The sequence below is a fragment of the Carcharhinus amblyrhynchos genome, chromosome 2 (genome assembly GCF_965287045.1).
Source record: "Carcharhinus amblyrhynchos chromosome 2, sCarAmb.v2.hapA, whole genome shotgun sequence".
Taxonomy (NCBI): domain Eukaryota; kingdom Metazoa; phylum Chordata; class Chondrichthyes; order Carcharhiniformes; family Carcharhinidae; genus Carcharhinus; species Carcharhinus amblyrhynchos.
Window position 1 is genome coordinate 149,415,844 of NC_137325.1, and position 22,121 is coordinate 149,437,964.

Below are 22,121 nucleotides of genomic sequence, written 5' to 3' on the forward strand. Positions count from 1 at the left end.
CAAGGATGTTGCCTGGACTGGGAGGCATGCCTTATGAAGTTAGGTTGAGGGAGCTGGGACTCTTTTCCCTGGAGAGACGAAGGTTGAGAGGCGACCTGATAGAAGTTTACAAAATGTTGAGAGGAATAGATAGGGTGGACTCTCAGAGGCTATTTCCCCGGGTTGAAATGGTTGCTACAAGAGGACACAGATTTAAGGTGCGGGGAGGGAAGTTCAGAGGAGATGTTAGGGGTAAGTTTTTCACTCAGAGGGTGGTGAGTGAATGGAATCGGCTGCCGTCAGTGGTGGTGGAGGCGAACTCGCTGGGGTCTTTTAAAAGACTTCTGGATGAGTATATGGGGTTTAATGAGATTGAGGGTTATAGATAGGTCTGTAGGTTGGTAGGTGTTGATGTGATCGGCGCAACTCGTGGGCCGAAGGGCCTGTTTGTGCTGTAGTGTTCTATGTTCTATGTTTGTGAACACAACTCCCACTCACCTGATGAAGGAACAGTGCTCCGAAAGCTAGTGGCTTTTGCTACCAAATAAACCTGTTGGATTTTAACCTGGTGTTGTGAGACTTCTTACAGACTTTAACCTGGTCGTAGAATCCCTACAGTGCAGGAGGCCATTCGGCCCCTTGAGTCTGCACCAACCACAATCCCACCCAGACTTTATCTCCATAACTACATGCACTTACCTTAGCTAGTCTTCCTGACACTAAGGGACAGTTCAGCATGGCCAACCCCCTAAAACCCGCACATCTTTGGACTGTGGGAGGAAACTGGAGAAGCCGGAGGAAACCCACACAGACACAGGGAGAATGTGCAAACTCCACACAGACAGTGACCCAAGCCAGGAATCAAAACTGGGTCCCTGGTGCTGTGAGGCAGCAGCGCTAACCACTGTGCCACCCTGGTGTTGAGACTTCTCACTGTTCAAAAAACAAGAACAGAAAATACTGTAAAATTTCAGCCACTCTGACAGTATCTGTGGGGAGAGAATAGAGCCAATGTTTTGAGTCTGGGTGATCCTTCATCAGAACTACCATCCATACTTGAAACATTGGCTCTGGTTCTCTCCAATGAGGCTGTCAGACCTGCTGAGAACTTTCCCCATTTCCTGTTTTTGTTCAGGTTCCAGCAGCCACAGTAATTCACTTTTATCATTAATATTCTTACCTGGGTGGCTGACCTGATGAGTCTCCTGACCTCTTCCTTGATGCTGAGAGTGTCCGGGGCTGGTGGATGGACAAAGATTGTAACATCAGAGGGTCCCCAACACATGTGACCATCAGGCCAGCCAAGATCGAGTGCTGGGGCAGCAATGTCTGTGTGAACCGGCCAGTAGGTTCCTGATGAGTCTGATTCAGTGTAATCACCTTGCATAAACTCCAGCTCATCAATGGCTATGGCGGGTTTTTTCATGTGCTTATTAATGTGCTCAATCTCAGTGCTGCTGAGAAAATCCACCTCCTTTTCATCTGCCAGGAATTGGTAGTAGGCATCGATTCCCTCCTCAGTCAGGATGTCAATGGCAATGCGGTAATATTCCTTATAGTGAGGAGGGACATGGCTGGGGTCATTGTCCACATTGCCCAAGGATGAAGATTGAGAACGGTGTGCCATCTCACACTCACTGCCGCAGCAAACCTGCAGATACAACTCACAGTTAGAGATATTGAGGGACAAAACAACCTGGATACAAATTACTCACACAGAGACTTGTTCATACACAAGGGAATTAGCAACAGTCGGAGACACAAAGCCACACGCAGGCACACACATACACAGGGTGACACAGGGACCTGTAAATATGCAGCTAACTTAGTGAAACCGGGAATAGAAGGACCTGTGTGTATGTACACACACACACACACACACACACACACACACACACACACACACACACACACACACACACAGATTGGAGCACAAGTAGACAGAAGGACAAAACATTACAAAATTCCACTTGCATGGCACACAAATATCCATACAGTTAATGAAATACTCAGGTTCATGCCTCTTGATCCTGCCCAACACTCGATAACATTAAGGCTGATCTTGACCTCTATTCTCCTGTCTACCCCCCATACCCTTTAACTGCATCTCAGCCAACAACCTACCCAACTCAGCCTTAAAGATATTCAATAATCCTGCCTGCACCACTCTCTGGGGAAGAAAAATCCACAGGTTCATGATCCTCAGGGAAAATAAACTCTCCTCATCCCTGCCTTGAAAAAAGACCTCTTATTTTTAAGCTTTGTCTCCTAGTTGTCATTTCTCTCATTAGGAGAAACATTTTTTCAGCATCCACCTGTCAAGTGCCCTCGAGATCAGATATGTTTCCATAAGATCACCTCTCATTCATCTAAACTGTAATGTGCCCCTCATTCCGGGAATCAGACAATTCACCTTCTATGTTCCTGGATCACTTGCATCCTTTCTTAAATCAGGAGACCAATAGTATTCCAGATGTGGTTTGACCAACGTCTGGAGCAACTGTAACAACATTTCCCGCCTTTTTTATTCCATTCCCCTTGCAATGAACACCAATATTCAATTTGCCTTCTTGGACCATCTGCTATATCTGCAAACTAACCTTTTGTGATGAATGAACCAGCCTATCTAGATCCCTTTGTACCACAGGTTTCTGAAATCCCTTCCCATTTTTAATAAGCAGCTGTTTTTCTATTCTTTTCGTCAAAGTGGACACATTCACCCAGCTCCCAAATTTTTCCCACTTACTTGATGTATCTATATCCCTTCACAGACAACTCATGTCCTTGTCACAACTCAATCTTCTATCTATCTTTATGTCATCAGAAAATTTAGCTGCTGTTCACTCATTCCCAGCATCTAATTCATTGATATAGAACATAGAACAGTACAGCACAGTACAGGCCCTTCGGCCCTCAATGTTGTGCCGAGCTTTATCCAAACCCAAGATCAAGCTATCCCACTCCCTATCATTCTGGTGTGCTCCGTGTGCCTATCCAATAACCACTTGAAAGTTCCTGAAGTGTCCGACTCCACTATCACAGCAGGCAGTGTATTCCACACTCCAACCACTCTCTGAGTAAAGAATCTACCTCGGACATCCCTCCTATATCTCCCACCATGGTATGCCCCCTAGTAACAGCTACATCCACCCGAGGAAATAGTCTCTGAACGTCCACTCATATCTATCCTCTATAAACCTCTATTAAGTCACCTCTCATCCTCCTCCGCTCTAAAGAGAAAAGCCCCAGCTCCCTCAACCTTTCCTCATAAGACCTACCCTCCAAACCAGGCAGCATCCTGGTAAATCTCCTCTGCACTCTCTCCAACGCTTCCACATCCTTCTTATAGTGAGGTGACCAGAACTGGACACAATATTCCAAATGTGTTCTCACCAAGGTCCTGTATAGTTGCAGCATAATCCCACGGCTCTTAAACTCAAACCCCCTGTTAATAAACACTAACACACTATAAGCCTTCTTCACGGCTCTATCCACTTGAGTGGCAACTTTCAGAGATCTGTGGATATGAATCCCAAGATGTCTCTGTTCCTCCACATTCCTCAGAACCCTGCCGTTGTAGATTATAAATAGTTGAGGTCACAGTGGCTGATTCCTGTGGCTCAGGGTTGCCACCTGGAAAAAAACCATTAATCCCATCTCTCTGCTCCCTGTCAGATAAGAAGTCTCAGAACACCAGGTTATGTCCTGAGATTTCTTACTGTGTTTACCCAAGTCCAAAGCCGATATCTTCACATCATGGCCCTGTCGGACTGCCAATCCTCTATCCATGCTGATAGATTATCCCAGACCATGAGCTCATATTTTGCACATTAGCTTTTGATTAGTAATTAGCATTAGTAACAAGGGAGAGAGGAGGGCCTCTTAAAGATCAACAAGGTCATCTATGTAGGGATCCACAAGAGATGGGTGAGATCCTAAATGAATATTTCTCATCAGTTTTTACTGTTGAGAAACTTATGGATGTTAGGGAACTTGGGGAAATAAATAGTGATGTTTTGAGGAGTGTACACATTACAGAGAAGGAGGTGCTGGAAGTCTTAAAGTGCATCAAGGTAGATAAATCCCCGGGACCTGATGAAGTGTATCCCAGGACGTTGTGGGAGGTGAGTGAGGAAATTGCGGGTCCCCTAGCCGAGATATTTGAATCATCGATAGTCACGGGTGAGGTGCCTGAAGATTGGAGGGTGGTGAATGCTGTGCCTTTGTTTAAAAAGGGCTGCAGGGAAAAGCCTGGGAACTACAGGCCAGTGAGCCTCACATCTGTGGTGGGGAAATTGTTGGAACGTATTTTGAGAGACAGGATCTACAGGCATTTAGAGACACAAGGACTGATTAGGGACAGTCAGCATGGCTTTGTGAGTGGAAAATCATGTCTCACAAATTTGATTGAGTTTTTTGAAGGGGTAACCAAGAAGGTAGATGAGGGCAGTGCAGTTGATGTTGCCTACATGGACTTTAGCAAGGCCTTTGACAAGGTACCACATGGTAGGTTGTTGCATAAAGTTAAATCTCACAGGATCCAGGGGGAGGTATCTAAATGGATACAAAATTGGCTTTTTGACAGAGCCAGAGGGTGGTTGTAGAGAGTTGTTTTTCAAACTGGAGACCTGTAACCAGAGGTGTGCCTCAGGGAGCAGGCAGGGTGCATATTTATAACTCTCTGAAGGTGGCGGTTCAGGTTGAGAAGATGATTACAATGTGGAAAACGACCTTGTAAATACAGATATTGAGTTCAAAAACAAGAAAGCCATGCATTTCCTTTATTAGTCACTAATCGTTCACTGGACCCCAGTTGGAGCATTATTGACAATTTAGGAAGGATGCCAAGGACACAGAATTTACCAGGGGTATCTACTCACTGTGCCACAAGGCCTAACCCAGATAATACTAAGATTCATCACACGGATAGGAAGAAGAAGCTGGGATTGTTCTCAGAGCAGAGAAGGTTAAGGCAAGAGTTATTTATTTATTAAATTCATTTCATGTGATCTGGGCATTGCTGGAAAGTCCAGCATTTATTGCCCATCCCTAATTGCCCTTTAGTCGATGCTGGTCAACCACCTTCTTGAACTGCAGTAATCCATCTGGTATGACTTTCCTGTAGCAGTTTGGTACAACTAAGTGACTTGCTAGACAATTTCAGACAGAATCACTACAGGAAGGATGTGGAAGCTATTGAAAGGGTACAGAGGAGATTTACAAGGATGTTGCCTGGATTGGGAGGCATGCCTTATGAAGATAGGTTGAGGGAGCTGGGACTCTTCTCCCTGGAGAGACGAAGGTTGAGAGGCGACCTGATAGAGGTTTATAAAATGTTGAGAGGAATAGATAGGGTGGATTCTCAGAGGCTATTTCCCCGGGTTGAAATGGTCGCTACGAGAGGACACAGATTTAAGGTGTGGGGAGGAAAGTACAGAAGTGATGTTAGGGGTAAGTTTTTCACTCAGAGGGTGGTGAGTGAGTGGAATCGGCTGCCGTCAGTGGTGGTGGAGGTGAACTCGCTGGGGTCTTTTAAAAGACTTCTGGATGAGTATATGGGATCTAATGGGATTGGGAGTTACAGATAGTTCTATGGCTTGATAGGTATAGATGTGATTGGCGCAACTTGTGGGCCGAAGGGCCTGTTTGTGCTGTAGTGTTCTATGTTCTATGGTCTCCTGACAAACCTCTGTCAAAAATGTTCTATGTTCTATGTTCTAAAAGCTATCCACCACAAGGTTAACTCAAAGCAACTTCTGGATTTACTCTCCTCTCCACAACCATCATATGGTCTCCGCACATCAAACCTCCATCTTGACTCCATGTTATTGGTGAGAGGGTCCAGTCTCTGTTTTTCCGGTCTGTGTTTGGGTGACTTATTATTATTGCATTGGGCATTCTGAGCATTCTTCTTTGATTGTGTGTTGGTGTTCCCTCTATGAGCTGTTCCCCTGTAGTGGGAGGGTCCTATCTATATATTTTCCCTCTATCCCTGTATTGTTTGCTCCCCCCCTGTTCTTCCCCTGCTGGAGTGGGCTGCTGTGGTTCTCTTCTGTCCTCTCCCCCTGGTTCCTTCCCTGAGAGTCCTCCTTGGAGGGTGTTGGGTTATGACCTACACGGAGGTGGGCGGAGGGGGTATTATTCTGATTTTCTATATGTCTAGAAGCCTCCCTGCCCCTATGTAGATTTGGAGTTGTGTTTTGCACTATACTCCTAACCCTCCTAGTTTTTGTTCTCCATTGTGTTTCGGGTCTGGTGTTGGTGCCCCATGTGGTGTTACACGTGTCCCTGTTTTCCCTCCTAGGGGTCAGTGTGTTGCTGTTTTGCTTCTGTTTGGTTATGGATTTCTGGGTGAGGGTATCCCTGTTTCAGCTCCGTGCTGTTGAATTCCCATCTATCTATTCCCTTTCCTGTTCCTCCTCTGTCCAGTCATCTGTTTCCCTCATCTCTTCCCTTTCCTTCGTTCTGATTTGTCGGTAATTTTTCTTTTATCATCGCCTTAAATCGTCCATTCCTGGTGAGATTGGGAGTTTGCCTTTCTCAATGTGTCCCTTCTCTTTCTCCCTGTGGTGGTTGGGATTTCCCTAAAGCCTGTTTTCTCCTTTGTGGGTTCCTGTAATTTTGGTCTCTATCTTGGTTGTTTCCCTGTTCTATCGGGGGTCTTTTTTTTTGGGGGGGGGGGGCGTTGTGACCGTATCTCAGAGGGCTGAGTGGGGTGGGTTCCGTGTTTTCCTAGTCGCGTGTTGTTGTTCTGTTTGTTTTTGTTAGTGGGTTATTGGGGTGTTTTTGGTTTGGTGGGATGGTCAGTGATGGAATATTTTCATCCCCTCTCTCTGTATACCCATTTCGCCACGTTGTTGGCGTGTCCCATTTTGTCAGTGTTACCCTGTGTTGTGTCCCTCTCCGTGTTAACCGTGATTTCTATGTCCTTGCCGCGTTCTGTTCTGTCTCCCTGTTATGTACTGTGTTACTCTCAGTGTCTCCCCCCATGTGTCTTCTTGTGTTGCGTTGATCCAATTATTATTTTTTTTAATCTGTTGGATGTGTTCCCTGATTCTCTGTAGTGTTGTGTGTGTCGCCCTGTCCCCCATGTTTTTTCTATTCCACTTAAATGGTGTGTCTAAGACCCCCTCAGTGCGATCTGTAAATACTCTCCCTTCCCAATCTTTGCTCCATCTTTCCCGATTATTTTCATAGTCGGATTTTAGGATCTCCATTGTGCATCTTGTCCAATTTTCTGCATTTACTTGTCACTGTTTCTCTGCGTCCCTTGTTATGTCTGCTGGTTTAGTTAGTGTCATTAGATATTTTCTGATTCCCCTGGGACCCTCTGGTTCCGACTCAAGGTGCACTAGGTGGTGTGCTGCCTGGGTCATTTTGAAAGCTATTTTTACTGCTGTTCCAAAGCCATCTTTACCCCATTTTGTTTCTTGTGTTCCCTCCCCGTGGCCTGTGATGGTTAGTCTTCTACTGGGGGTTGCGTGTGTCCATGGGGGGGTCTTTCCCTGTGTGAGCTGTATAGGTTTTGTGATCTGTTATGTTTCCCTGGAGATCTGTATCTTGTTCCCCCTGTTCCCGTGGAGCTTGTATTTGTGTCTCCCCAGAATTCCAGGCTGTCTAATAGGGCATCCCGTGTCCCTTAATTCCTCCCCTGACTTTTGGGTGTTCCAAAGAACAAAGAAAATTCCAGCACAGGAACAGGCCCTTCGGCCCTCCAAGCCTGCACTGACCATGCTGCCCGACTGAACTAAAACCCCCTACCCTTCTGGGGACCATATCCCTCTATTCCCATCCTATTCATGGATTTGTCAAGACGCCCCTTAAAACTCACTACCGTATCCACTTCCACTCCCTCCCCCAGCAACGAGTTCCAGGCACCCACCACCCTCTGTGTAAAAAATCTGCCTCGTACATCTCTTTTAAACCTTGCCCCTCGCACCTTAAACCTGTGCCCCCTAGTAATTGACTCTTCCACCCTGGGAAAAAGCTTCTGACTATCCACTCTGTCCATGTCTCTCACAATCTTGTAGACTTCTATCAGGTCCCTCCTCAACCTCCGTCACTCCAGTGAGAACAAACCAAGTTTCTCCAACCTCTCCTCATAGCTAATACCCTCCATACCAGGCAACATCCTGGTAAATCTTTTCTGTACCCTCTCCAAAGCCTCCACATCCTTCTGGTAGTGCGGTGACCAGAATTGAACACTATATTCCAAGTGCGGCCTCACTAAGGTTCTATAAAGCTGCAATATGACTTGCCAATTTTTAAACTCAGTGCCCGGCTGATGAAGGCAAGCATGCCGTATGCCTTCTTGACTACCTTCTCCACCTGCATTGCCACTTTCAGTGACCTGTGTATCTGTACACCCAGATCCCTCTGCCTATCAATACTCTTAAGGGTTCTGCCATTTACTGTTTATTTCTTATCTGTATTAGACCTTCCAAAATGCATTACCTCACATTTGTCCGGATTAAACTCCATCTGCCATCTCTCTGCCCAAGTCTCCAACTGATCTATATCCTGCTGTATCCTCTGATGGTCCTCATCGCTATCCACAAATCCACCAACCTTTGTGTCATCTGCAAACTTACGAATCAAATCAGTTACATTTCCCTCCAAATCATTTATATATATTACAAACAGCAAAGGTCCCAGCACTGATCCCTGAGGAACACCACTTGTCACAGCCCTCCATTCAGAAACGCACCCTGCCCTGTCTGTGCTCCCCAATTCCCAATATACTGAGTAAACGCGTCCCCCCCTTCACTTTCCTCCCCCCATGTTTCGGTGTTCCCTTGCCCCCATATGATTGGGTTGTTGGCTGCCTTCTCCTTCTGTGTTTCCCCTGGATTCTCCCTGCTGATGCTATTCTCAGTGTAAACATGGAGATCCCCCTGCTCTGACCTATTGTCCTTGTATTTCCCCTTTTCCGTTTCTCCACTGGTCCCCCACATCCCTGTCCTGGTTCACCCGTTGGTCTCCCACATCCATTTCGGGGAATAGTTTGGTGTTCTGGGCTCTTGTTCTACTCCTCTTTATCCTGATCATTCCTCTTGTGGTCCCTCCCTGGTGCCCCAGGTCCGTTTTCGTCTGAAGCTGCTGTAGGTCAAATTCAGGTCGAGCTGGGGTTCATTCAGCTCCCGTTTGTTCCACATCCAGGATAGCTGTGGATAGTGTTTGGCCATTCTTGCCATCTCTCTCCAGTAGAACCGTACTGAGGTTTAATTTTGCCCTCTTGGCCTGCATCACGACCAGTTTTGCTGCTTTCTTGTGCTTAGTGTGGCAGTAATACCACTTGGCAATCGCCTCCCCGTGATAACACCTTTATGGGGTGACAACTACCTAGCGGTATTATTGCAAGACCATTAATCCAGAAACCCAGCTGATGTTTTGGGGACCCGGGTTCGAATCCCGCCACGGAAGATGGTGGAATTTGAATTCATTTAAAAAATCTGGAATTAAGAGTCTCCTGATGACCGTGAAACCATTGTCGGAAAAACCCATCTGGGTCACTAACATCCTTTAGAGAAGGAAATCTGCCGTCCTTACCCGGTCTGGCCTACATGTGAATCCAGAGCCACAGCAATGTGGTTGACTCTCAAATGTCCTCATGCAACTAGGGATGGACAGTAAATACTGGCCCAGCCAGCCACACCCATGTCCCAGGAATGAATAAAAAAAAATGGATTGTAATCCAGACACCGTGAGTTAAACTCTGGGGAAAAATCTGGAATTACAAGTCACAAAAACTCATGTAGTTCATTATTGTTCCTTTAGAGAAGGAAATCTGTCATTGTTACCTGTTCTGGTTGACACATGTCACTCAGTTCCAGGGCAATCAGTGATGCCCACATCTCTACATGAAGAAGCTGTGAGAGGATTTGACAGAATTTAGAATTCAGAGTCACTTATCAAAACTAAGTGGTCGCCCATTTAGGAGAGTTGAGGGAAGAAATTCTCTCGGAAGAGTGAGAGTGTTTGGGATTCTCTTTCTCAGAATGTGGTTCAGGCAGATTCTTTGAATATCTTTAAGATAGAGGTAGATAAATTCTTGATAAGGAAACTGAAAGAAGCAGGAATGCGAAGTTGATGTTAAGATCAGATCAGCTATGACCTCATTAAGAGCAGGATCGAGGGGCCAAGTGGCCTTCTCCAGTTCATCCATCAGAATGTACAATTACCCAGTCTATACTCTGAGACACACCATGATTACTGGATTACCCTCATTACCAGGCAGCACAGCGGTTAGCACTGCTGCCTCACGGCGCCAGAGACCTGGGTTCAATTTCAACCTCGAGTGACTGTGTGGAGTTTGCACATTCTCCCCGTGTTTGTGTGGGTTTCCTCCGGGTGCTCTGATTTCCTCCCACAGTCTGAAAGATGTGCTGGTTAGGGTGCATTGGCCGTGCTAAATTCTCCCTCAGTGAACCGGAGTGTAGCAAGTAGGAGATATTCACATAACGTCATTGCAGCGTTAATGCAAGCTTACTTATGACACTAATAACTCAACTTTAAAACCATGTCTCTCACATTTCCTGATTGAGATCGTGCCTGACATTTATCCAGTGGTGCCAGTTATCTGGTAACTTGTAAACAGCTTCTCCCAAAATTGTTTGCACTGTTTCTTAGGTTCACCCAAACTTTAGTCAAGATTGACAAAATAACGAGACTAAGAGCCACATCCTGACACTTTGTTGTTTTGGTGTGCTATTGTTCTCGAAGAATGAAAACTAGTTTTATTCGCTGGCTGAAGTTTTTTGTGGCAGCAGTCAGTCACCAAATTAGTGACATTTGTTGCAACTTGACGCGGTTGTCAGGTTTTTAATAATTCTGAATTGTCTCTTTAAATGTGATGCAGAAGGATCTAGATAGGCTGGGCAAATGGGCCAGGAAATGGCAAATGGAATTTAATGTTGGCAAGTGTGAGGTGGTCCACTTTGGTAGGAAGAATGGTAGGAAGGACTATTACTTACGTGGCGAAAAACTGCAGCAGGCGGCGGTGCAGAGGGACCTCGGGGTCCTTGTGCATGAGTCACAAAAACCCAGCCTGCAGGTGCAGCAGGTGGTCAGGAAGGCGAATGGGATGCTGGCCTTCATAGTGAGGGGGATTGAATATAAAAGTAGGGAGGTCTTGCTGCAGCTGTATAGGGCATTGGTGAGGCTGCAGCTGGAGTACTGTGTGCAGTTTTGGGCGCCGTACTTACGCAAGGATATTTTGGCCTTGGAGGGAGTGCAGAGGAGGTTTACTAGGCTGCTCCCGGAGTTGAGGGGGTTGAGCTATGAGGAGAGGCTGAATAAACTAGGCTTGTACTCGTTAGAGTTTAGAAGAACGAGGGGAGATCTCATTGAGACGTATAAGATGATGAATGGGATGGATAGGATAGAGGTGGAGAGACTCTTCCCACTCAGAAAGGACAGTAGGACTAGGGGGCACAGCCTCAAGATAAAGGGGGGGGCGGTTTAGAACGGAGTTGAGGAGGAACTTCTTCACTCAAAGGGTGGTGAATCGGGTTGATGGGTTTTTGATAAGAGAGGGGATTAAGGGTTATGGGGAGAGGGCGGGAAAGTGGAACTGAGCCACGACAGATCAGCCATGATCTTACTGAATGGCGGGGCAGGCTCGAAGGGCTAGATGGCCTACTCCTGCTCCTATTTCTTATGTTCTTATGTTATGATTCTACATCTTAGAACAAAGAACAAATCACAGTATAGGAACAGGCCCTTCGGCCCTCCAAACCTGTGCCAATCGTGATGTCCTAACTAAGCTAAAAAAAACCCCTTCTGTCCTAACTCAGCCTGTATCCCTCTATTCCCTCCCTATTTATGTACCCATCCAGATAACTCTTAAACGTTGCTAATGTTCCTGCTTCTACCGCCTCCTGCGTTCCAGGCACCCACCACTCTCTGTGTGAAAACTTCCCCCGCACATCTCCCTTAAACTCCCCCCCCCTCACCTTGAACCTGTGTCCCCCTGTGTAATTGACACTTCCATTCTGGGAAGAAACCTCTGACTATCCACCCTGTCGGTGCCTCTCACCATTTTGTAGACCTCTATCAGGTCTCCCCTCAGCCTCTGTCTTTCCAGTAAAAACAATCCCCGTTTATTCAACCTCTCCTCAGAGCCAATACCCTCGAGACCAGGCACCAACCTGGTGAACCTTCTTTGCACTCTCTCCAAAGCTTCCACATCCTGGTAGTGTGGTGACCAGAACTGCACACAATGCTCCAAATGCAGCCTAACCAATGTTTTATATAGCTGCAACATGATTTCCCAACTCCTGTACTCAGTGCCCCGGCTGATGAAGAAAAGCATGCCATATACCTTCTTAATCACCTTGGCCGCCTGTGTTGCCACTTTTAGGGAACTGTGGACCTGCACGCCCAGATCCCTCAGTATGTTAATGTTCCGAAGGGTTCTGCCATTTATAGTATAATTTACACCTTAATTTGATCCTCCAAAATGCATCACCTCACATTTGTCTGGATTAAACTCCATCTGTCATTTCTGTGCCCAAGTCTCCAATCTATTGATATCCTGTTGTATCCTCTGGCAATCCCCAGCACTATCAGCAACTCCACCAATCTTCGTGTCATCCACAAACTTACTAATCAGACCCCCCTCATTCCCCTCCAGATCATTTATGTATACAACAAACAACAGAGGTCCCAGCACTGATCCCTGTGGAACACCACCAGCTACAGGTCTCCATTCTGAAAAACACCTTTCCACTGCTACTGTCTGTCTTCTATAACCAAGATGTGGGTATGCCGGCGTTGCACTGGCGTAAACACAGTTAGAAGTCTGACAACACCAGGTTTTAGGTTGGACTAAAACCTGGTGTTGTCAGACTTTTTACTTCCTATAACCAAGCCAGTTCTGTATCCATCTGGCCAGCCCACCCCAAATCCCATGTGATTTCAGTTTTTGTACCAGTCTGCCATGGAGAACCTTGTCAAATGCCTTACTAAAGTCCAGATAAACTACATCCACAGCCTTCCCTTCATCAATTTTCTTTTGTCACCTCTTCAAAAAATTCGAAGACATGACCTTCCCCATTCAAAACCATGCTGCCTGTCATCAACCAGTCCATTTTCCTCCAAATCTTTGATTTTCTGATCTAAAATCCTCCCAAACTAATGTTTTGATCATAGCTCTTATTAACAGGATGAATTGTCAAATACCTCTGAACTAGTCAGAGTTTGGAAGATGCTGTCAAAGGATCTTCTGCATCTTGCTGATGGTAGACATGGCTACCATTGTGTCTCAATCCTGAGGGAGCAAACTTTGAAGGTGGTGGATGGGGTTCCAATCAAGCTTTATCCTGGATGGTGTTGAGCTTCTGGAATGTTGGAGCTGCACCCATCCAGGCAAATGGGGAGTGTTCCATCACACTGCTGGCTTGTACCTTGGACAAGTCCTGGGGAGTCAGGAGGTGAGTTACTCTCCACATAGGTCCTGGTCTCTGTAGACACAGTGTTTATATGATTAGTCCCTACAGTAACCCCAGGGATGTTGACAGTGGGAGATTCAGTGATGGTTACACCATTGAATGTCAAGAGGTGGTGGTTAGAGTGTCTCTTATTGGTGATGGTCATTGCCTGGTATGTGTGTGGCAGGAATGTTACTGATATTTGTCAGCCCAAACCTGGATATTGTCCGGATCTTCCTGCATTTCCACACGGATTGTTTCAGTATCTGAGGAGACAGGAACAGGGCTGAGCTCCTGCTGGTAAGGTTTTCCTAAATTCCAGATCTTTTCAGATGGGTCCCAAATATCAGTCACTCACCAACCAATCAACGGATGGTTTTCCTATAAGGAAACTGTTTGACTTTCTTTCCCTCTAAAACTCATTGTGCGCTGGAATCTGAAACTGCTCTCTGCAGCACCCCTCCTCTCGCACTCACCTCTGGGTGCCACTGAGAGTCCCAGTGTCCCCACCTTGGTGCTGTCTGTCTGCCCCAGTGTCTCCCTCTCACGCTCTCCCCTATGTGGTTTTGTGAAGGGTAGGTGGTGCCTCACAAACCTTATCGAGTTTTTTGAAAAGGTGACCAAAGAGGTGGATAAGGGTAAGGCAGTTGACGTGGTGTATATGGATTTTAGCAAAGCGTTTGATAAGGTTCCCCATGGTAGGCTACTGCAGAAAATGCAGATGCATGGGATTGAGGGTGATTTAGCAGTTTGGATCAGGAATTGGCTAGCTGATAGAAGACAGAGGGTGGTGGTTGATGGGAAATATTCAACCTGGAGTTCAGTTACAAGTGGTGTTCCTCAGGGATCTGTTTTGGGGACACTGTTGTTTGTCATTTTTATAAATGACCTAGATGAGGGTGTAGAAGGATGGATTAGTAAATTTCTGATGACACCAAAGTCAGAGGAGTTGTAGACAGTGAGGATGGATGTTACAGTTTGCAGAGGGACATAGATAAGCTGCAGAGCTGGGCTGAGAGGTGGCAGATGGAGTTTAATACGGAAAAGTGTGAGGTGATTCACTTTGGTAAGAGTAACAGGAGTACAGAATATAGGGCTAATGGAAGGGCTCTTGGTAGTGTTGACGAGCAGAGAGATCTTGGGGTACATGTTCATAGATCCCTGAAAGTTGGCACCCAGGTTGATAAAGTTGTTAAGAAGGTGTATGGTGTGTTAGCTTTTATTGGTAGAGGGATTGAATTTCGGAGCCGTGAGGTCATGTTACAACTGTACAAAACTCTGGTGCAGCCGCACTTGGAGTATTGCGTACAGTTCTGGTCGCTGCATTATAAGAAAGATGTGGAGGCATTGGAAAGGGTACAGAGGAGGTTTACCAGGATGTTGCCTGGTATGGTGGGAAGGTCTTATGAGGAAAGGCTGAGGGACTTGAGGTTATTTTCATTGGAGAGAAGAAGGTTACGAGGTGACCTGATTGAGGCATACAAGATGATCAGAGGGTTAGATAGGGTGGACAGTGAGAGCCTTTTACCTCAGATGGTGATGGCTAACACAAGGGGACATAGCTTTAAATTAAGGGGTGGTAATTATAGGACGGATGTCAGAGGTTGGTTCTTTACTCAGAGGTTAGTAAGGGCGTGGAATGCCCTGCCTGCAGCAGTTGTGGACTCGCCAACTTTAAGGGCGTTCAAATGGTCAGTGGATAGGCATATGGATAACATTGGAATAGTTTAGGTTAGAGGGTCATTAGATTGGTTCCACTGGTCGGCGCAACATCGAGGGCCAAAGGGCCTGTACTGCGCTGGAATGTTCTATGTGCTGTCTGTCCCAGTGTCCCCCCTCTCACACACTCCTCAATCCAGCTGGTTATTTGCTATCTGCAGGCACTGACTGCTTCATTATTGATGGTATAGAACATTGTGCAGACATCATCAGACAGCTCTGACCTTATGAACACAGAACATAGAACACTACAGCACAAACAGGCCCTTCGGCCCACAAGTTGCACCGATCACATCAATACCTACCAGACCTATCTATAACCCCCAATCCCATTAAATCCCATATACTCATCCAGAAGTCTCTTAAAAGACCCCAGCAAGTTCGCCTCCACCACCACTGACGGCAGCCGATTCCACTCACTCACCACCCTCTGAGTGAAAAACTTACCCCTAACATCTCCTCTGTACTTGCCTCCCAGCACCTTAAACCTGTGTCCTCTCGTAGCGACCATTTCAACCTGGGGAAATAGCCTCTGAGAATCCACCCTATCTATTCCTCTCAACATTTTATAAACCTCTATCAGGTCGCCTCTCAACCTTCGTCTCTCCAGGGAGAAGAGTCCCAGCTCCCTCAACCTATCCTCATAAGGCATGCCTCCCAATCCAGGCAACATCCTTGTAAGTCTCCTCTGCACCCTTTCAATAGCTTCCACATCCTTCCTGTAGTGAGGCGACCAGAACTGCGCACAGTACTCCAAGTGGGGTCTGACAAGGGTCTTATAAAGTTGCAGCATTACCTCCTGACTCCTAAACTCAATCCCTCGATTAACGAAGGCCAGTACACCATATGCCTTCTTGACCACATCCTCCACCTGCGAGGCCGATTTAAGAGTCCTGTGGACCCGGACCCCAAGATCCTTCTGCTCTTCAACACTACTAAGACTCCTACCCTTGATATTGTATTCCTTCATCCCATTGGTCCTGCCAAAATGGACCACTACACATTTATCTGTGTTGAAGTCCATCGGCCACTTCTCTTTCTTCCATCTTCTGATGGAAGAAAGGGTATTATTGATTGAGATACAGATCGTTGGGACTGAGAAGCCGCTCTGAAGAATCTCCACTCTGCTCTCCACCGCCAGGGGCTGAACAAGAGCATCTGCATCCACTTCATCCTCCTCAAACCAAATCAGAGTTTGACCCCATGTTCCCTCCATCAAGGCTTGTGTACTTGCACCTCTACATTGTCCCGATCTCAGTCCAGTTGCTGCCCTGTGGCTCACACCGTCATTGGCAGACCCAGCTGTTCCAACGCTGTCTTGGTTTCTGTGCTTTCAACGATAGCTCCTATCTCTTTCCAAGACCAGCCTCACCACCTATCCTTGCATCTGTTCCTGGCACCTGTTCCTATTTAAAATTTACAGCCTGGTGTTTTGTCCCATTGTAATTCTGTAACATCCTTTCCTTCCCCATTAACTCTGCATTCTACTGACACTGGTCTCTTGTGCGTCCTTTCCTCATGAGTATCTGATCTCTGACTGCTCACGTCACCTTTCCTGGCTCATAGCATCATAAGAAGCAGGAGCAGTAGACCATTCGGCCCCTCGAGCATGTTCAATAAGATCATGGTTGATCAGACAGAGGCTTTATTTCCACTTTACTGCCTGTCCCCTCATAATCCTCAGCTCCCTCAAAATCTGCCTTAAATGAGCCACAGCCCCCACTGCTCACTGGGACAGAGTATTCCAAAGGTTAATGACCCTTGGAGAACAAACTGCCTCGCAGTCATACAGGGCAGAGAAGGCCTATCAGCTCATCGAGCCCTCGTGTCCATCTTAAATGGCAGACCCCTGACACTTAAACTTTCGTCCCCTGTAATTTCCCCAGGATAAGAATCATCCTCCCAGCATCCACACTGGGAGCCCCCTCAGAACCAGAAATCCCCTTTAACTCTTCTAAACACCAATGAGGATAGGCCCAACCTGCTCAGGCATTCTGCATAAAACTATCTCCTCATCCCAGCTATCAGACTAGTGAACTTTCTCTGAACTTGCTTCCAATGCAGCTTCATCCCTCCTTGAGTAAGGTGACCAAAACTGTACACAGTACTCCAGGCGTGCTCTCCCCAATGTTCTCTACATTTGTAACATGGCTTCCCTACTTTTATACACTAACCACTCCTCCCCCCCCAACATAAAAACTGGAGTCTGATGTTACAGCTGTATAGAATGTTGGTTAGGCCACATTTGGAGTACTGTGTCCAGTTCTGGTCACCGCACTACCAGAAGGACGTGGAGGCTTTGGAGCGAGTGCAGAGAAGATTTACCAGGATGTTGCCTGGTATGGAGGGTCTTAGCTATGAGGAGAGATTGGGTAAACTGGGGTTGTTCTCCCTGGAAAGACAGAGAATGAGGGGAGACCTAATAGAGGTGTATAAAATTATGAGGGGTATGGATAGGGTGAACAGTGGGAAGCTTTTTCCCAGGTCGGAGGTGACGATCACGAGTGGTCACAGGTTCAAGGTGAGAGGGGCGAGGTTTAACTCAGATATCAGAGGGATGTATTTTACACAGAGGTGGTGGGGGACTGGAATGCACTGCCAAACAGAGTGGTGGAGGTGGACACGCTGGGATCGTTTAAAACTTATCTGGATAGTCACATGAGCAGACTGGGAATGGAGGGATACAGAAGAATGGTCTAGTTGGACCAATGAGCGGCGCAGGCTTGGAGGGCCGAAGGGCCTGTTTCCTGTGTTGTACTGTTCTATAAAACCCCCTATCCCAGCCACATTCCATTTCCCTCCTGAATGACCTGCTGTACCTGCAGGATAGCATACCACACATCCAATCCTGTCTCATGATGTAAAAGGAACAACACAAGTGCAAGTAATTTTCATCTCAGTGACACTGACAGGGACTTTCCTACACACACAGCCTTGCATCAGTGACACTCAGGGGAGGCAGTGGTGTGGTGGTATTCTCACTGGACTAGTAATCCAGACAGCCAAGGTAATACTCTAGGGAACTGAGTTCAAATCCCACCATGGTCGATGGTGAAACTTGAATTCAATAAAAAATAGTAGGAACTGGAAGTCTGAAGAATGACCATGAAACCACTGCTGATTGTCATCAAAACCCATCTTTGTTTTTGTTTGTTCAAGTGTTATCGCTGGCTGGGCTGGAATTCATTGCCCCTCCCTAGTTGCCTGAGGGCAGTTGAGAGTCAACTATATTGCAACATGGAATCACACGTAGGCCAGGCCAGATAAGGACAGCAGATTTCCTTCCCTAAAGGACATTAGCGAACCAGATGGGTTTTTCTGACAATCCACAATGGTTTCATGATCATCAGTCGATTCTTAATTCCAGATACTTATTGAATTCAAATTTCAACATTGCCGTGGCGAGATTCGAACCCAGGTCCCCAGAACATTAGCTGAGTTTCTGGATTAATAGTCTAGCGATAATACCACTAGGCCATTGTCTCCCCTGTGGTTCACCAACATCGTTATTTTCTCAGATGACTAAGGAAATTTGGCATGTCAGCTACGACTCTCACCAACTTTTACAGATGCGCCACAGAAAGCATTCTTTCTGGTTGTATCACAGCTTGGTCTGGGCTCCTGCTCTGCCCAAGACCACAAGGAACTACAAAAGGTTGTGAATGTAGCCCAATCCATCACACAAACCAGCCTCCCATCCATTGACTCTGTCTACACTTCCTGCTGCCTCAGCAAAGCAGCCAGCAGAGTTAAGGACCCCACACACCCCGGACATTCTCTCTTCCACCTTCTTCCGTTGGGAAAAAGATACAAAAGTCTGAGGTCACGTACCAACTGACTCAAGAACATTTGGGCGACACAGTAGCACAGTGGTTAGCACTGTTGCTTCACAGCTCCAGGGTTCGATTCCCGGCTCGGGTCACTGTCTGTGTGGAGTTTGCACATTCTCCTCGTGTCTGCGTGGGTTTCCTCCCACAGTCCAAAGATGTGTGGGTTAGGTTGATTGGCTATGCTAAAATTGCCCCTTAGTGTCCTAAGATGCTTAGGTTAGAGGGATTAGTGGGTAAAATATATAGGAATATGAGGGTAGGACCTGGGTGGGATTGTGTTCAGTGCAGACTCAATGGGCCGAAGGGCCTCTTTCTGCACTGTAGGGTTCTATCATTCTATTCTATCAAGAACTTCTTCCCTGCTGCTGTCAGACTTTTGAATGGGTCTAACTTGTGTTAAGTTGATCTTTCTCTACACCCTAGCTATGACTGTAACACTACATTCTGCATTCTCATTTCCCTCTCTATGAACGGTATGCTTTGTCTGTATAGCGTGCAAAAAACAATACTCTTCACTGTGTGTTAATACATGTGACACTAATAAATCCAATCAAATAATGTCCTTTAGAGAATGAAACCTGCCCTCCTTATCCTGTCTGACAGGTCTCTGCAGATTCACAGTAATGTGGTTAACATTTCAGTGTTTTGTGTGAAGGGGGAGCTCGGGATGGGTAATTAATACTGGCCCTACCAGCAACGTCCATGTCCCGTAAAATGAACAATAAAAAGTCACAGTAACAGAGACACCGACCTGTATAAACAAGAGGCAGTGATAGGAACTTTCCTGTACACAAACCCCCTGAATTAGTGACAGTCACAGAGACACAGCTGGGTCACTTACCCACCCCTCGGCTCTACCCTGTGGCAAGTTTCGATTTTGCGCTGGTCAGTAGCTCCTGTGCAGGTAGTTGCAGAGAGCCCCCCCTGTTCCTGAGGGAGCCGCACGGTCTGTCTACCTGCCGCAGGGTCGCTTCCCGGCTCCAAAACTCCAGCGCTCACATCCGACAGGGAATGTTCTCACCTACCTTCACCACTCAGAGCCAGGGAAAGCTGCCTCCACTCCAGAGGAACCTGTAACTTCACATCCGGTACAGGGAGCTGGTCCCTCCCAGAAGGGTGTGGAGGGTGGACTCACTCTGAACAAACTTTCACCCAATACAAAGCTGCTGGAACTCCACAACCACTGCCTGAAAAATTACAGCAAATAAAACCCCTCTTCCAGCTTTCATTGCTGCCTGAATTAAACCCTTACCAATCCTGCTGGGGATTAGGCTGTAATCTCACATTCAGGTTGCAGGCTCTGTGCTGAGCTGTCGGGACGGTGAGGAGACATTTTTGTACAATGTGTCATTTCATTTACATGTTGATTATTTAAGGAAATTTAATGGGAATTGGGAGTGTGTTTTCTGGGACATGCAGGTTTCCAACACTCCAAGAAACCAGCAGTAAGTTTTTCTAAAGCTCCCCAAACTGTTTTTGCCAAGGTGCCTGTTGTTACCTGCCTGGCACAGTGGCAGGAATGTAAACTCAATCATCCAGCACCTTGCTCAGTCCTGTAGGAAACCAAATTCCAATCCAACCTGTCACTATTCCATCCAATCCCAATTTCCTGCTGCGGTTCCCGAACTAGAGGCACAGAGGAACCATAGAGATTTACAGCATGGAAAAAGGCCATTCGGCCCAACTTCTCCATGCCACCCAATTTTTACCACTAAGCTAATCCCAATTGCCCACATTTGGCCCATATCCCTCTATACCCATCGTACCCATGTAACTGTCTAAATGTTTTTTGAAAGATAAAATTGTACCCACCTCTACTACTGCCTCTGGCCGCTTATTCCAGACACTCACCACCCTCTGTGTGAAAAAATTGCCCCTCTGGACACTTTTGTATCTCTCCCCTCTCACCTTAAACCTATATCCTCTAGTTTTAGACTCCCCTACCTTTGGGGAAAAGATATTGACTATCTAGCTGATCTGTGCCCCTCATTATTTTATAGACCTCTATAAAATCACCTCTCAGCCTCCTACACTCCAGAGGAAAAAGTTCCAGTCTATCCAGCCTCTCCTTATAACTCAATCCATCAAGTCTCGGTAGCATCCAAGTAAATCTTTTCTGCACTCTTTCTAGTTTAATAATATCCTTTCTATAATAGGGTGACCAGAATTGCACACAGTATTCCAAGTGTAGCCTTACCAATGTCTTGTACAACTTCAACAAGACGTCCCAACTCCTGTATTCAATGTTCTGACCAATGAAACCAAGCATGCTGAATGTCTTCTTCACCACTCTGTCCACCTGTGACTCCACTTTCAAGGAGCTATGAACCCTGTACCCCTAGATCTCTTTGTTCTGTAACTCTCCCCAACACTCTGCTATTAAGTGAAGGAGATAGCTGAGGAGATTGTGAAGGTGGTGAGCTTTCAGGAATCACTGGAGGCAGGGAGGGTACTAGAGAACTGGAAAAGGCTAATGTAACACCCCTGTATAAGAAGGAAGGGAGGCAGAAGATGGGAAATGATAGACCGCTTAGCCTGACCTTGGCCGTGGGTAAGATCTTGGAGTCCATTATTAAGGATGAAATTGTGGAGTAATTGGAAATGGAGTCAGCATGGCTTCATCAAAGGGAGGTCATGTCTGACAAATCTGTTAGAATTCTTTGAGGAGATAATGAAGAAGTTAGACAAAGGAGAGCCAGTGGATGTGATTTATTCAGATTTCCAGAAAGCCTTTGACAAGGTGCCTTCCAGAGGCTGCTAAATAAGCTCAGAGCCATGATTGAATAGCAGAGTAGATTCGATGGGCCGAATGGCCTAATTCTGCTCCTATATCTTATGGTCTTATGGAGTAAGTCCTACTCTGAAATGCATCACTTTGCATTTATCTAAATTAAACTCTATCTGCCATTCACCAGCACGTCTTTCAGACTGTGGGGGGAAACCAGAGCACCTGGAGGAAACCCATGCAGACATGGGGAGAATGTACAGTTTCCACACAGACAGTGACCCAAGCTGGAAAGTGAACCTGGGTCCCTGGTGCTGTGAGACAGCAGTGCGAACCACTGTGCCACCATGCCTAGATAAAGCACTTAACATGTGGGAGTGACACGGTGCCACAGTGGTTAGTGCTGCTGCCTCACAGTGCCAGGGACAGCGGGTTCGA

General features: G+C 46.5%; 1 protein-coding gene and 1 non-coding gene across 3 annotated transcripts in view; one reads left to right on the forward strand and one right to left on the reverse strand.

Moving 5' to 3' along the window:
* The window catches only part of fam83hb (family with sequence similarity 83 member Hb), a 59,551-nt gene extending 39,519 nt beyond the window's left edge, over window positions 1-20,032 (reverse strand). Inside the window, exons 1-2 of one of the 2 annotated variants that reach the window (XM_080214270.1) lie at window positions 19,984-20,032; window positions 1,160-1,630 (exon numbers count right to left, since the gene is read on the reverse strand). In XM_080214270.1, coding sequence (XP_080070396.1) covers window positions 1,160-1,606 — 447 coding nt within the window. In that variant the 5' untranslated portion in view covers window positions 1,607-1,630; window positions 19,984-20,032. Of the gene's footprint in view, window positions 1-1,159; window positions 1,631-19,799 lie in introns of both variants that reach the window. The other variant, XM_080214260.1, reaches the window with a different exon arrangement.
* On the forward strand, window positions 10,642-10,772 carry LOC145362113 (small nucleolar RNA SNORA3/SNORA45 family). The gene has a single exon (XR_013889942.1). It is a non-coding gene; the product is annotated as a small nucleolar RNA SNORA3/SNORA45 family (small nucleolar RNA).
* Window positions 20,033-22,121: the final 2,089 nt, after the last annotated feature.